Source organism: Coffea arabica, chromosome 2c (genome assembly GCF_036785885.1).
Source record: "Coffea arabica cultivar ET-39 chromosome 2c, Coffea Arabica ET-39 HiFi, whole genome shotgun sequence".
In the NCBI taxonomy this organism is placed as follows: domain Eukaryota; kingdom Viridiplantae; phylum Streptophyta; class Magnoliopsida; order Gentianales; family Rubiaceae; genus Coffea; species Coffea arabica.
The window spans coordinates 908037-924127 of record NC_092312.1 but is presented as its reverse complement, the minus strand read 5'-3'; the positions used below and the strand labels follow the sequence as shown (position 1 = coordinate 924127).

At 36.2% G+C, this 16091-nt stretch overlaps 2 protein-coding genes across 3 annotated transcripts; one reads left to right on the top strand and one right to left on the bottom strand.

Annotated features, from left to right (window-relative positions):
* Positions 1-6160: 6160 nt before the first annotated feature.
* LOC113728254 (metal-nicotianamine transporter YSL2-like) lies at positions 6161-10037 on the top strand. Of its 2 annotated transcripts, XM_072073229.1 has the most exons (9): positions 6229-6351; positions 6468-6501; positions 6711-7099; positions 7229-7401; positions 7563-7660; positions 7848-7982; positions 8093-8282; positions 8596-8707; positions 8849-10037. In XM_072073229.1, the coding sequence occupies exons 3-9, from the start codon at positions 6712-6714 to the stop codon at positions 9790-9792; spliced, it is 2040 nt and encodes a 679-aa protein (XP_071929330.1). In that variant the 5' UTR covers positions 6229-6351; positions 6468-6501; position 6711; the 3' UTR covers positions 9793-10037. The 2 variants fall into 2 exon arrangements, with proteins under 2 accessions (XP_071929331.1, XP_071929330.1); XM_072073230.1 differs by having other exon boundaries at positions 6161-6501.
* A 1341-nt stretch (positions 10038-11378) lies between these two features.
* Positions 11379-13096, bottom strand: LOC140026372 (uncharacterized). Its single transcript, XM_072073231.1, has 2 exons — positions 12328-13096; positions 11379-11503 (listed from the first exon to the last, which is right to left on the bottom strand). Exons 1-2 carry the CDS (start codon positions 12953-12955, stop codon positions 11496-11498), a joined length of 636 nt encoding a protein of 211 aa, XP_071929332.1. The 5' UTR covers positions 12956-13096; the 3' UTR covers positions 11379-11495.
* Positions 13097-16091: the final 2995 nt, after the last annotated feature.

Here is a 16091-nt window from a genome sequence, read left to right as displayed (position 1 = left end):
ATTGAGAGAAAAAAGAAGTTGGACCTGGACCGTCCAGATGAAGTGGGCAGAGACAAATGTGAACTTACATCAATGCCCATTGCTTTCCTATAGCAGCTCCGGCTTTCAATAGAGTGCACTGGATCAGGAGCATATGAGGCTGAGTGTGGAGTTCTATTTGAGCTGGATCCATTAGATGGTTTGCTTATTTTCTTCTTGGATTCAGAGGCTAATGGGCCTCATTTATTTCCTTTTTTTTTTGCACATGTGATGTGAGGTGCATTTAAGAGTGGCACTGTATACGGTGTGTGACTACCAAACTTATGTATAAAAAGCAAACTATAAAATCACCACATAAAATTGTTAAGAGACTACAAAAGAGCGGAAGCTGAATAATTGTTGGGTTTGTCACTAGGTTAACCAAACCATAGTTGGACACCGTTCCGATTTTGACTCTGGAGCAAGCATTTTCCCATCCTCCCTGGAGTGACCCTTACATCCTTTTTTTCTACACATAAAACCTGAGCACGATTTGGTGTAACCAAAAAATAATAATAAGTGTCATTATTTATTTGATCAAATGTATCCTTTAATATTCACTATTATCTATTCATATCTTATGTACTAAACTTTCCACTCATACAACATGACTATCGCTACAATAAACACCCATGTATATATATATATATATATATATATATATATATATACACATACCCCAGAAAGAAATAATAAAACGAGACCAGTAGTCCCCTCAAAATAGGGGAAAAAACAAGGGATAATTTCAGAAAACCTTCAGTGAGGTTTCTAACTATTTCACTAACTTCTATTCATATTTTAAAAATTACATCAATCGCCCTCAACCAGTAATTAAAAAAGTAATGTTAGGAGAGAAAAAATAGTATGATTCAATTGCATGTCCATGTATATTATATTAAAAAAATAGGGGTAATATCAGAAACCTTTCTTGAGCTTTCTCTTAATATCACTTGGCACCCTAGAGATTTTAGAAATATCACCTACCTCCCCTTATAATTGCAAAACGATTATATTAACCCTTACTTGATACATAATTCACAACATATCAAATAAATGAAACTCAAAAAAAAAAAAAAACCCGAAGTCACATTCTTCTTTTTCCCTTTTCTCCATCATTCTCTCTTACTCATATATTTTTGGATGACTATGCAATATTTTATTGTAAATTATGATAAATTAAATTTTGTCTATCTTTTACATTTTGTGATTGCGATAAAGTGGGGTATGATTTATTTGCTTATTTTGGGTTGATTTTTATAATGATTGGTATAGTTTAATGGTTTGAGTAAAGGGTTGAGAAGATGTTGGAAAAAAATGTAAATTTATAGGAAATCGGTTTTGAGCATATAGAATTAAATTAATGCAAGTGTATTTCTTTTCAAATATCATTTTTATTTTTCAAATTTATATTTTTATGGGGTATATAATTGTGATGTAGCAATACTACAAGAGATTACTTTTGAGGTGATGATTTTCTTAAAGTGAACAAAGTGGTTTAGGAACATTTTTATTTAGCAAGTGAAATGGTAGTTTAGGGTTTTTAAAAATTTTGTTACATAAATAACAAAGGTAAGGGAGGTAAGTGATATTTTTAAAATCTTAGGGGTGTCAGACTGTCAGGTGACATTAAGAGAAACCTCGGGAAGGTTTTTGATATTATCCCTAAAAAATAATATAGCATTTTTTATATTTCATTTAATACAAGATCCAATCTACTTTATTCAGTTGCATGCCCATTGTCAAATATGATTAATAACAAATAATTAAAAAATTGCAACCAAAATATTATAAAGAACAAATTTTAACATCATAAATATTCTTGTCAATAAATTAAGATTAGTTGTCAAAACTTTTATGGTATTAAAGTTTACTCTTTGTAATATTTTGGTTACAAAACTTTTTGATTATTTGTTGTTGAACACATTTGACAATGAATTAGTAATTGAAAATAGCAATTTGAATCTTATGTTAAATGAAATATACAGAATGATGTACTATTTTTTATGAAATATGTTATTTAATTTCTAATAAATGTTTGGATAGGTATTAATTTAATTAAATAATTCAGTAGTTGAGTGGAAATGATTGAATCATATTATCTTATCTCTTATAATATCACTTTTTATTTATTGGTTAGATTTACATGTTATAAAATAAAAAATATTAATGAAAGTTAGTAGTGTAATCTATATCTATATAAATTTAAGAAGGTATTTTTAGAAACAATCCTTCACAATCCTTCCCACTCTCAACTCTATTTTTATAGCATTTTACATTTAATTTATTTCGTAAAAAACATCATGAGCACATTATACCCCCACGTTTTTTCTCAAACAAGAAGTTAACTCCAACTAAACATTCTCACGTTCCCTCAAACAAGAAGTTAATTCCAATTAACTCTCCTCACACATCTTCCCACTACAATTAAACCTCTTCCAATCCAATTCCATGAGAAGATTGAGTAAGATCTCTTTCCACTTGCTGTTGGTATCCTTATTAGCCCACGCGTGTCAGATGGTCGCCATGCCACTACTAATTCCCATAAAGGTAATTCAATTTATTTTCAATTTATTTTATTTAATTTTTATAGTTTATCAATAAATATAGCACATTGTGCAGGATCGTCACTTTATACTATTCAAGCAAGCAAATTGTATCTCAATTACTACTTGGATTTTGCTCAATACCTACACAGTTGGTAAGTTTTACAAATACCAAAATATTAAATTATTAATAATATTTCATACTCTTGCGAATATATATTTGAAAAATTTGCAGGTTTGAGAATGATAAATGTGCTCAGAAATTAGTGACGTGGTTGCGGTCATGCAGTTTTATAATGTCCCAAGCATTATTGATATCAAATGCTAAAAACATATTGATATTTAAATATGCAGTTATACCTACGGTACAATTCCTCTCAATTAATTAAGTAATGAACAAGTATCTATATGTAGTTTCGAATTAATAATTGTAATCTAAACATTCTTTGGATTGTTTTAGATTAAATATTTTCGGATACTTGCTTATATTCAAAGCATCAACATAGACAATATGTTCCATGAGTTATGCAAAAATTTTGGACAACCATGTTAATCTCATTTTGCAAAAATGGTGTATATCCATTGTAATGACGTAGTCGACACTATTGTCAGGTAATTATTTTCATATATTTTGAATTTTAATATAATTTTTTACATCATACATCACAATTTCTTTTTAACAGATACAATGTTAACATAGAAGTTAAAGATTTCAGTGGTAACCTATACCTGGCTCTTCAAGACAGACATGCACGATTCATGTTTTGTTGTGATGCTTTTTATCTTAGAGATTTAAAAACAAAGGTATACATTATTTATATGTATATATTTTTATACAATATTATTTACAAACTATCTAAAACAAAAGATAATTTTGAATTATGTATGCTTTTAATTGTCAGGAAAATGGAGGTGCATTGTTCGTCCAACACATTAAGTCATGCAAAAATCGTGCATTCTCATTTATAGTACGAACTCCACAAAAATCAACAGAATTAATTAAATCCCCAATACTGGCGTTCGTACTCAGAGTTGATTGGTGTGAAAAATATTCACGCCTTCGTAGAAGATTATCAAATTGAAGGCAAAATGTTTGTAAGTATTTCATTTATTTACCAAATTAAATATTTAATTATATTTAATTTGACCCTTATGTCGCTCAATTTATGATATGGATTTCTATTTTTTTCAGGATCCAACCTTCATCAAAGTGATAGTTTATAAATAATAGAGATGTTTTTATTATATATTGAATTATTGTTACAAGGTTTCATTTTTTTAAATATACTTTCATGTGCCCGTGATTATAACATTTTACTATTTTTAAATTCTTCTATAGATTGTAATTTTTTTCAAAAATGTAATCTAGTAGCACGGGTATTTATACTAGTTTTAAAAAATCTGAACGGAGACCAGTCAAATAGCGCCAAACAACAACGTCAGGCGACGTTTCTGAAATTATCCCAAAAAACAAAAAGGAATGATGAAAGCGGACCGTACAATATCCCAACTTGGGCGTCGACTTCACGCAGTAAAATGGACCGTCATGTCGTAGGCTCTGAAGTAATTACGAACAACGACGAAAGAAAGATTTTTTTTTTAAAAAAAAAAGCATAAAAGGGAAATTATTCAGCGAGAGCTTTTGTCGCGAGTTGTGTGAGGATTAAGAAATTCATTTGTGGACTTTCATAATTTATTGTTTGCGTATGAGAGGACCCGAGGCTGACACAAGCAACCGTATTCTAAGAAGATGCTTAGAACGTAATTGTCACGTGGAATGCGACGCGAACGAACGAAAAGCTGTGTCTACTTGCCAATAAATCAGAATGGGAAAGAAAATTAAAAAATGAGATGATTTTCCCCATTCCCATATTTGGCATAAACCAATCTGCCAATGACTCAGGACGGCGCTCTAATATATTTTGTGATTTGACGTGCACAAAGTTTCGAAAAAAGTAAATAAGAAGATAAAGTTAATTTACAAATATTTTAAGCACTTAATCAAAAAAAATTTTCTTAAGGCAATGAGCAGTCAAATTAAGCGATTGCCATGTAAGGGGGCCCGCAAGCAGTCGAGCACCCCACCGTGGACGATCAACAGCCTCTCCTCCGGAGGGTTGGGGAGGGTGGAATTTTTCTCCTCTAGCATTAAATGGAGCCAGCGGCGGGGATCAAGTAGTGGGGAATGGGCAGGGAAATTAAAATTAAGAATCCTTACATTGTGGGTCTTAATTTTAATCACTAAAATGCACCTGCACGTGCACGGACATATATATATATATATATATATAATATATACATGGGCATATATATAAAATATAATCTTTCTTGTTAATTTATTGTAGTTAAACAATAATTTTGTTGATTTAAAAAAAAACAACCTTAGTTGATTTAGATTTTATGCAAAATCAAATATTTCATAAGATAAAAATAATTTTTAAATTTTAATTTACGTTGAATTTTTTAAAAATATTAATTAGTAAATTCATTGTTAATATTGTATACATACAAAAGAAAAAAAAAACTAAAAATAGTGGCAGAGCAGGACAGAGTGCACCTGCAGAGTAGGGCAATGGTGGAAATAACAGAGAATGGGGAGCTTCTAGACGACGGCTCCACCTCATAGCCATCTATTATTGTCATCCCTACTCGCCCGCCCAAATTATTCCAACTTAGTGATTTCTTTTATTCTTTTTTTTTTTCAAAAAGGAAAAAATTCCCTTGTAATTCAGCAACACGTGGAAGAAAACTCATGCGGCCATATTTGGATTATGATTTTTTACAGAAAAATTTTTATATTTTTTATAAATATATTTTTATTTCATATGTATCAAATCGCTGCACTTATATAAGTCAAATCTTTGCCGAAATTTTTTTTGATGGAAATTTCTAAAAATAACGATCCAACCTTTTTCATGATGCAGCGGCATTGGATTAAAGAGTTATTTGGTTTCGTTGGCAACATCACAAGTTCATTATAAACCATCAATTCAATTTCCCCTGACACCAAAAAGTTGTTTCGGTCGCCGCACCCCCAACGGCCATGTGTATGCACCACGAGCCTGAAAGTGAAAGAAAGGCAGCACTCTTTCCTCCCTCCCTTGTGCTTATATTACGCTTTCCCTTTCGTTTTTAACTTGCGGAGTGCGGAGTATTTAGTCTTTACTACAGCACCAAACCAAAGAAAAAAAAAAAAAAGAAGAAATTCTCAAAGGAACTAACGCTCCTGTTGTCCCAGGACTAGTAATTGCTTCCATCCTAAATCCGAATCCATCATCAAAATCAAAATCTTTTCATCCCCATTTTACGTGTGTCGACCGAGATATTGGACTCGGGGAACTTTTAGTCAACGGGAAGGCAGCTCATTTCTAGCCTACCATTTGGTCTTACAAGTCCCATCCCATTATAATGGCAATCATACTGATGTAGTACTCCCCAGTAGTATTTGGAATTGTAGTCGCCATGTGTACTACCAATGTCTTTATGGTTTTTCTTTTTCATTTCTTGTACTACAAGAGCGCTAGATGTAGTACAAGGTCTTGCCCAGTCGGTTGGTGAGCTTTATTTGCTTCCCTCCCTGGCATCTCTGGATTCACTTCTTTAAATTCTAGTTATTACATTACAGCTGGTTCACTTCCCCTGAGTGCTCCTCCTCTTTTCGAAAGAGCTACTAGTAGCATTCATCAAGCTAATGATTACGTATTGGATTGGATTCTCTTGCACTAAAAGAGCCGAATCCATCTGGGAATTTTTCTTTTCCCTTTGGGATTTCTTGGTTTAAGTTTTATAGGTAATTGTGGATTAGCAGCTGTCATATGTTTTTTGTTTTCCTGCGTTGTGGTTTAGCTCTTGGACGGTTAATTGATGATAACAGCATTCTGGTTGCCGGTCTAATTCTCTGACCAGCTGGACAAAGAATATTTTTTGACCCTCTTTTCAGGTAATCAATTAATACTCTTGCTTACCTCCTTGTTTATAATTTGTCATTAAGGATTTTTTTTGCTTTTCGTTGTTTTTTCCACGTTCATCGGATGCGCTTCCGCCTCATGTCTAATTATGTGCTTACGCAAGGTAATTCAAGACTTTTAGTTATTGGGAATCTCGTACTGATGACTGTTCATTAATTTGGTCATGGATCGGAATTGGCAGGATGAGTGCAAGAATGGCTCGAGGGGGAAACGCAGGCATTGAAGATTCGAAGGAGATTACAGGTGTAGTTGATGGGGAAGATGGAAGAGGAGGGGGTTTGGAGGAGGATGTAAAAAGAATTCCTCCGTGGACCAAGCAAATCACCTTTCGAGGAGTAATCGCGAGCATCGTGATTGGGATCGTATACAGCGTGATCGTGATGAAGCTCAATCTCACCACTGGGCTTGTTCCTAATCTCAACGTCTCAGCTGCACTTCTTGCCTTTGTCTTCATCCAGACGTGGACCAAGCTGCTTCAGAGGGCAAGTTTCGCCTCAGCTCCGTTCACCAGGCAAGAGAATACCATTATTCAGACTTGTGCTGTTGCATGCTATAGCATAGCCGTTGCAGGTACTAAAACAGCTTTTCTGTTGTGGCCGTGCAAATTTCTTGACAGAATTGCCCTGCTTGCTCGATCAAGCTTTTGGTGCTATAATCCTATTACGTAGTTAATAAGACCTTATTGATTGTGGTGTTTAGGTGGTTTTGGGTCTTATCTCCTCGGATTAAACAAGAGGACGTACGAACAAGCTGGAGTTGATACCGAGGGAAATGTGCCAGGGAGCTACAAGGAACCTGGCGTTGAGTGGATGATCGGTTTCCTTTTTGTTGTCAGCTTTGTTGGCCTTTTGGCTTTGGTTCCTCTTAGAAAGGTACGCCGTTCCTGCCAATTAAAACAGCTAGACGTTGTTTCTTTCTGGCAGTAGAACAGCTCATCCCTGTTTTAGGACCAGTTCACAAATGTATATTTTGACAATCTGCGTCTCTAGTAGGCTTCACAAGCAATGCTCTTCCTGCTTTGCTTTATTCACAGATCATGATAATTGATTACAAGTTGACTTATCCTAGTGGAACTGCAACTGCAGTACTCATCAACGGTTTCCATACTCCCAAGGGGGACAAAAATGCCAAGTGAGCAAAGAATGATTATAGGAAATTTTACTGTGATATATATATATATATATATATATATATATATATATATATATATATATATATATATATATATATTTAACATGGTATGGTGCAGATAAAAAGGAAGAAAACATTAAGTGGACAGGATATATCTTAAAACTTGATCTCCTTTTTACCCCTTCAGGAAACAGGTACAGGGGTTCATGAAATTCTTCTCAATCAGTTTCCTGTGGGGAATGTTTCAGTGGTTCTACTCTGGTGGAAGCCAATGCGGATTCGTCAACTTCCCCACATTTGGGCTGAAAGCTTGGAGACAAACGTCTATACTCCTACCCTTTTAGTTATTTGCTTTTTCTTTACAAGTTCTCAAGTCTTGTAATTGGAAATTTTTTTTCAACTGCAATTGATGTAATTAATTGAATTTTGCAGATTCTATTTTGATTTCAGTATGACATACATAGGAGCTGGAATGATTTGTTCTCATCTTGTCAATTTGTCTTTGCTCTTTGGAGCGGTTCTCTCTTGGGGCATAATGTGGCCACTAATACACGACCGCAAGGGGGATTGGTTCCCCAGAACGTTATCAGAAAGCAGTATGAAGAGTCTAAATGGTTACAAGGTTGGTAAATAACCGTTTTTAACCCCTTTTTTTTTTTTTTTTTTTTTATATCAAGGGAAGAAGCTCCTTCTGAATGCCTTTTGCCTTCAGTCTCAAAACTTTTTTTTATTTCATGTCAAAGTTTCTCAACATCACCAGGATCCGCGGACGGATCCTTAGTACAAAAATCTTGGACATTTTAGACTCAATCCGTTTGATGAATCCGGCTTGATTGTTATTGTTCAGCTTCAAATTCATAGCAAATCTCACTATTGTTTTAATTTACAAACTACACCAACATTTTTTGTCATTTTACTCTTTTGCATGGCTGCAGGTCTTTATTTCTATTGCCCTTATTCTTGGGGACGGATTGTACAATTTTCTTAAGTCGCTCTTCTTCACCGGACTAAGTCTACGTGCTGCATTGAAGAAGACTCGTATATCAGGTAAGCAAGCAACTTGCACATGGCCTCCAAATTGCATAATGCTGCCCCTCTCTTTAGACCAAGAGTATTTCAACCAAAAATGCACTTTCAGCAGTAACATTTTTCTACGGATCTTGCTAAATTATGTCTATTTGGTCACAGAAACCTCAGACAGTAGAACTCAGCCACTTGACGATCTTCAACGAAACGAAGTCTTCATGAGAGAGAGCATTCCTTTATGGGTAGCATGTGTTGGATATTTCTTGTTCTCCATTATATCCATCGCTGTGATTCCAAAAATGTTTCCACAGCTGAAGTGGTACTTTGTTCTCGTTGCCTACTTGCTTGCTCCATCACTAAGTTTCTGCAATGCTTATGGTGCTGGTCTGACCGACATGAACATGGCATACAATTATGGGAAGGTAGCCCTCTTTGTGCTTGCCGCCTTGGCTGGAAAAGATAATGGTGTAGTTGCGGGGCTTATTGGTTGTGGGCTCATAAAATCTATAGTTTCCATATCCTCTGACTTGATGCATGACTTCAAGACCGGTCATCTCACCCTTACATCCCCTCGGTCAATGCTGCTTGGCCAAGGCATTGGGACCGCCATTGGCTGCATAGTAGCCCCAATAACTTTCTTGCTTTTCTACAAGGCCTTTGATGTTGGAAATCCTGACGGCGAATATAAGGCTCCCTACGCACTGATATACAGAAACATGGCAATTCTGGGTGTTGAAGGCTTCTCTGCACTGCCACAGCATTGCTTGCAGCTGTGTTATGGGTTTTTTGCTTTTGCTTTTGTGGCCAACCTTTTTAGAGACATAACCCCCAAAAAGATTGGGAAATGGGTGCCGCTTCCGATGGCCATGGCGGTGCCATTCCTTGTAGGTGCTTATTTTGCAATCGATATGTGCGTGGGCAGTTTGGTCGTCTATGTATGGCACAAGCTCAATAGCAGGAAGGCCACTTTGATGGTTCCTGCCGTTGCTTCCGGTATGATATGTGGAGATGGATTGTGGATTCTCCCCTCATCGATTCTAGCTTTATTCAAGGTTAACCCGCCAATCTGCATGAGCTTCTTGCCTACACACCAAGGTCCTGAATAGGGTATTAGATGATTACTCGGGTCAAATAACAGGAATGGGTATTCAGTTTTTAGATCCATATAGAGCAGCAGAGAAATGAGGACAAGGAGCACAATAACTGACAGTGCAGTAGAGAAATGACGACACAAGGATTTCCGTAGTAGTGTAGTGCAGCTGTTGCGGAAGAATTGTAAGGTCGATCCAGTAGTTAAATGGGCAAAAATAATTTTTGCTAATACACCCATTGTACATCAAAAGGTTTTCAATTGCCGGGCATTGGTTTGGATTATCAATATCAGACCAGAATGCGTCAAAAGTAGAAGTAATAGGAGCAAAACAATTAATCATGGAGTTTGTAAGCTTCCAATGCCTCATAAATTTGTAGGAAAGAGGGGGGAGAGAGAGACCCATGATCACTGTGAACTAAAAAATAATAAGCGCACCGAGGCGAGTCTCACAACTACTTTAGAGGAGAGCCCCACAACATGATCAACTTTTGTCAGAGATGGACAACAGCAGACCTTAGCTGACTTTTTAGCATGGTCCATACTCGTAGATTCTTCCCAATCTATTGAAAAGTAGGGGGCCATTGATCACCAGGTCTGACTTAAATGTAATTGTTGCCTGAGCACCAGACCTTTTGAAGGTGGACGAAAGCGAAAATTTTGCAATCGTTAGAATAGCCAATAAAGCGATACCCAACGTGGCTCAGCGGTGTATTCAACGGTCATCACTTGTCACTCCAGGGATCTCAAAGAGAAAGCGATGGTCAATCTCCACGTTCCCCAGTGTAAAGTACTTCTAGAGACTGACGTCCACTTCTTTGAGCCCATCATGACTCCATTTTGGTTGATCGAAGCAGATTCCCTCTCCACTTTCTTCCCATTCTCCTTCCATCCCTTCGAACAAACCATTTCAACCACAAACCAGAAAAAAATCCTACGCAGAACATGCACTGTTGCAGTGATCTAGTAAAACATGCAAACCGATATCACTTGTTGGCTTCTTGCACTTTTGGTGCAAACGATTATCATCTACTTCCCGGAAAGCACCAGATTCTTATCTAAAAACTCTGGCCCTCTCAATTTGAGTTGGGAGAGATGGATGGTACTGACTTTCGGACCACATCTACTAAGGATCAGCAGCGCTATTCGTCCTAGCTACATCACTTTCAATGCCAGAAGCCCAAGACCGCCCCTTCAGCATTCATCCCATACCCAATACCCTCACCTATGTTCTGCCTTTCTGGTGTTCTTATGATTAGACCACCTTTTCCATATCCGTCTAATTCAGCTAACCTACAGACTTATGTGAAGCCTTTGCTCCTTGCAGCAGACTTATGTGAAGTCTACCCAAAAAAAAAGAAAAATAAGGTTTTAACATTAAAGAACCGGCCTTTGACATGGCCCAACTACCGGTACAGGTGCTGCAGAGAAGGCACCAAGCCAGAAAAAAAAAAAAAAAAAGGACAAACAATCTGCGCTCATCTTGAATGCTTGTCCAGATCTAACCAATTTTCACCAGACTAAGAGCTATAATTCACCGTTACCCGATTCTTTATCAGCCGTCATGAACTAATTTGAGAACAAACTCAGCGCCATGGAGTATGGAGCAGCATTATAGACTTCAAGAAGTTACTGCAGCTTCGCTTAACTAATGATGATATGTTGGCTACTAAATGTCGAGTGAATCTTTAAAAAAGGCAATTACTGCAGATCTCTCCATCACGTTTCTGAACAGAGAAATGTTACAGGATTAAAGCTCACTATAGTGAGGAAGTAAATGGTAACAGAAGCAACAGACTCGGTGAAAAAAAAATTCAGGCTTTGTCTCAGAGTTCCCCGGTTAAAATTAATAGTAGCTTTTATGTCATGAACGAGATGAGGCAACATCTTGGCATGTTGCAGAAAGATGTGGAAATTATGTAGAGAGAAAACCTGCTTTCCTCTCCGTCCACAAGTACCCAATCAAATCTTTCCTTTAAGAATTGTTTCAAGTTCTGTTTTGGATGAATCTTTGTTGCACTAATAATATACGCTAGCAGTTACATGTTGCTATGGATTCTTTCTACCAGCACAACGAAGAAAGAATGCTTGTATCGGCATTCATATTATAAATGAGTTCTCTCTTGCGTAGAACCTTGGTCCTACGTCTATATGAAAGGAGAGCAGTTAAAATACCAGAATAGATAAAAAAAAAAAAAAAAAAAGAGGGAAAATTCCATGCGGCCAATGTGAGAATTTCTGGGGGAAGAAAAGGGGAGGGAAGAAGATGAACATTCATTAATGTCGACCGACAACTAAAACCGCCTGTATGTACAAGTTCAAGATTGGTTACTACAAAGCTTTTGTACAGCTTATTTCATCAACAAAACAAAATCTAGCTGCTTCCATTTTCCGAATCTAGATAAAGTAATCAAAGCACAAAGGCATAACAAAATTACAGAACTGAAGAGGAAATAGATCGATTTTGTTTTTTTTTTCTTTTTTTTTCCCTTATTTAAAATAAAAAAAAAAAATCGATTGAATGGAACTTGAAATGTTCAGTCAATAAAACCTGTTTTCTGGAACACAGCGTTACGCACGCTCCGCAAGTCTCTTCCCTTGAGAGTCCGTCCAACGCCTTCGAAAACAGAGAATGTCACGTGAGATCTCGCGACGATCACGTGAGGCGGCACCATCTCCTCCTCATCCTCCTTTTCTCTCTCATTGTCTACCTCCTCCAACCGCTCTAAATTATCAAACTCACCCAATTTCTTCTTCTTCGGCCACACAGGGACGTTCACCGGAGCCGATTGGTGGAACCTTCCGGCGGAAATCAGATTAGAATTCTCGGATCGAACCACGGGCGGGACCATCCTGGCGGCCGAGGCTGCAGAGAGGGAGGGGTTGAGGGTGGATTTCCGGCGGACAAGAGGAGGGTGGTGGTCTTGGGAGAGGGCGGCGGAGAGCCCGTAATTGGGTGGGTTGACGTGGTTGCGATGACGGCGGAGATGGGTGGTCGGCAAATTGGAGGAGGGGAGAGGTGGGGAGTGGGATTCGGTGTCGGTAGAGCAGGCGGAGGAGGAGGACCAAACGACGTCGCTCTCGTCGAGCTCGAGAGGATTGTGGTGGCCGTTATGGGGGTCGGGCTCGGGTTGGTCTAGAAGGCTCAGAAAACGGACTGTTGGAGAGGGAGAGGCCATGGCCGTTGACTGTGACTGTCTCTGACTCTCGGGCCGTGGCGAAAGCCAAATTAAAAAACTTCAATTATTTCTGCATTAATAGCGGAGGATTAAAACCCCCCAAAAAAAAATTAGCTTATCTTTTCCGACTTTTAGTTCTCATCCCTCAGGAGAAATGAATTATTTCTTCGTTGGCCGGTCCCCTGAATCCAGGGGGAAAACAGAGAGTAAATTTTGTGAGTGACAAATTGGGAAGGTGACAGATCAGACTCAGAGCGGATGGCCGTGGTTAAATTGGAGAATAGATAGATTCACGTGTTCTTTTTTTTTGTTGATAAATGAGTCCTGTATTTACTGCTGACACACTGCTGTGAACTTCGTTTGGCCGGTCAAAATTGGCGCTGGAACTGTTTCTGGTTCCTGCCTAATTGGCATTATTTGGATAGAATAATAGGAGTGTTTGGATACCAAAATTATTTTAAGTTTGTTTGGATTGTAAGTTATTTGAGATATTTTTACTGTAGCATTTTTTGTGATGTGATGTGTGTGAGATAAAAAGGTAATTGGGAAGGTAAAAAGGTGTATTGGAAATTGTAATGATGATGTAAGCAAATATAAATGAAGAAATAAAGTCCAATCCAAACACATTTCTCAATATAATGATGATGTAATTTTGCTTGCATCACAAACACATTTCTCAATATACCTTTTTATATTTCCAATCACCTTTTTATCTCACATACATCATATCATAAAAAGTGCTACAGTAATTATTCCAAATAATAATTCAAATAATACACTATCCAACAAACCTTTAAAATATTTTTTATGATGTGACGTATGTGAGATAAAAAGGTGATTGAAAATATAAAAAGATAGATTGAAAAATGTGTTTCTGGTTCCTGCCTAATTGGCATTATTTGGATAGAATATTATTTGGAATAATTACTGTAATAATTTTTATAATGTGATATATGTGAGATAAAAAAGTGATTAAAAATATAAAAAAATGGGTTGAAAATTGTGTTTATGATGTAAGTGAAATATTATTTGAGATATTATTTGATATTAAGTACGCTATGATTCAATAAGATTTTTAAATTGTGACTGAGGATCCTATTACTGGCAAATCCCTGATGGATGGCACAGATCTAGTAGTAGTAGGATTTGGGGCAGTATGACCGTCCCTGCACGGTTAAGGGCCAAGATTGGCCCTCAAAATTTTGTGCGACTGAGATTACACCACGTAACTCGATTTTCGCGCGCAAGTGTGGGGCCCACCACTATCTGTTGTGAAAATACATCCTGTGAAAAAAAAGTTACACGATGTACAAAGAAAATTACGACCAGTTGATAATGACTACAATTGGCAGGGATGGTTGCACCTGCAACCGTCCGTGCCCCCGAATCCAGTAATAGTAGGATCGACTGTTCATACTGTAATGCGTTACGTCAACTTTTTATCTTCTGGTAATGAAATTAGAATTCATTTAGATTTTAGTTTCTAATACATAACATCTTAGGATATGCAAGCAATTTCTGTTTGTATGATATGATGATATTGGACCTATAATTCTAAAAAGGGATATCATTTTACAAATCTCAAAAGAAGTTTTTGAAATTATTCCTAAAGTTTATCATAAATGATTGATATCTATATCATTTATACCATATATAAAAGGAGATGAGATTATTGTTTGGTGTAAAATATTTTTATCACCCTTTTTATTTTGTTGTAAAAAGTCAAATAATACCGACACATTACATTCCTTAAAAGATAAAAGGAAAAATGCACTCACATCGATTGGTCAAACAAACTTCAAATTACCGTCGACTACTTTTCATTTTGCATAAAAGAAGATTATAGACTTGACGAAGAAGGTCGCTGTAATCAAGAAATCAAATCAACAGTGGTCGTTGGTTTTGTCAAATAGATGGAAAAGGGGAAAAATAAAAATAAAAAAACTGTGGTTACCGGTTACCTCAGCCAACTGGTCCATACGCTTTGCCTTTAGCCTTTAGGCAGGCATTAAAGTTGAGGCGGCGAGTTCCGCCGGCGCCGCTCACTGGTCAATACTTTGACTTGGTGATGGAAGGTAGAAACCCCAGCGTTCTTGTATGGAAAAATTTTTAAAAAAATTGGAAACCGGTCCCTCGTAGTTATAAAAATTACAGTTAAATGTTAAATGCTCTCACAAATTATTACATTATCTGCACTTTGTACCCTAATTTAATTGTGTGTATGTTTATTCCATTTCGGAAACAAAAAAAGCTGCACTTTGTACCCTAAAAAAAATAACAATTCAAACAAAAGAAGTAGAAGAAATAATAAAAAAGATGGAAGAAATAGAGTAAATCAGCTTTAAGGATCCGAACAGCCCCATTCCACTGCATATTTCGACTCAGCCCAAGTCAAAAAAGATATTGCCACCGAGGCAATGACGGGGTAAAATTCTTTTTGTTTCCTCAATTGCCCATTGTACTTTCAGTTTCTTTTCATATGCATATAATTAAGTGAAAACTTTTAGATAATGGGGATAAGTTGAGTGGTATTGAAGAAATGAGTATAAGTGGGAAAATTCGAATTTGAAATTTTTTCTCACTAAAAAAAGTGAAAATTTTAGTTATTTTGTTAAAACTTTTAACTCTAATATTATTTTATTTACTAATATGTGGGGTTTGAATTTAGATTTGATATTGACCTTTGTTGCTGTTATTGTGCTAATTCATATAAAAAATATTGGGCTTTGCTTTATTTAAATTCTTGCCAAGATTCCAAATGGAATTTGCATATTATAAGAAGCTATGGCATAATAACGCATTGAGAAATAGGGGTGTGAATCGAAATCGAAATCGGTAATTCGGAACTTTGAAATCGAAATTTTTTGAAATTTTGGTATTCTAATTTTCGACTGATTTCGATTTTGAATTCATCAATTTCGAATTCGAATTCGTTCCGAATTCAATTTGAAATTTGGTAAATTCCGATTTCACCGAATTCATAAATATAAAAATGATTATTATTATATAAATATTATATTACATATATATAAAAAAAATATTATATATATGTGTGAAAACGAATTTGAAATCTAAATAAGAATTTCGATTTCACCGAATTCATGAATATAAAATTATTATTATAATATAAAAAATA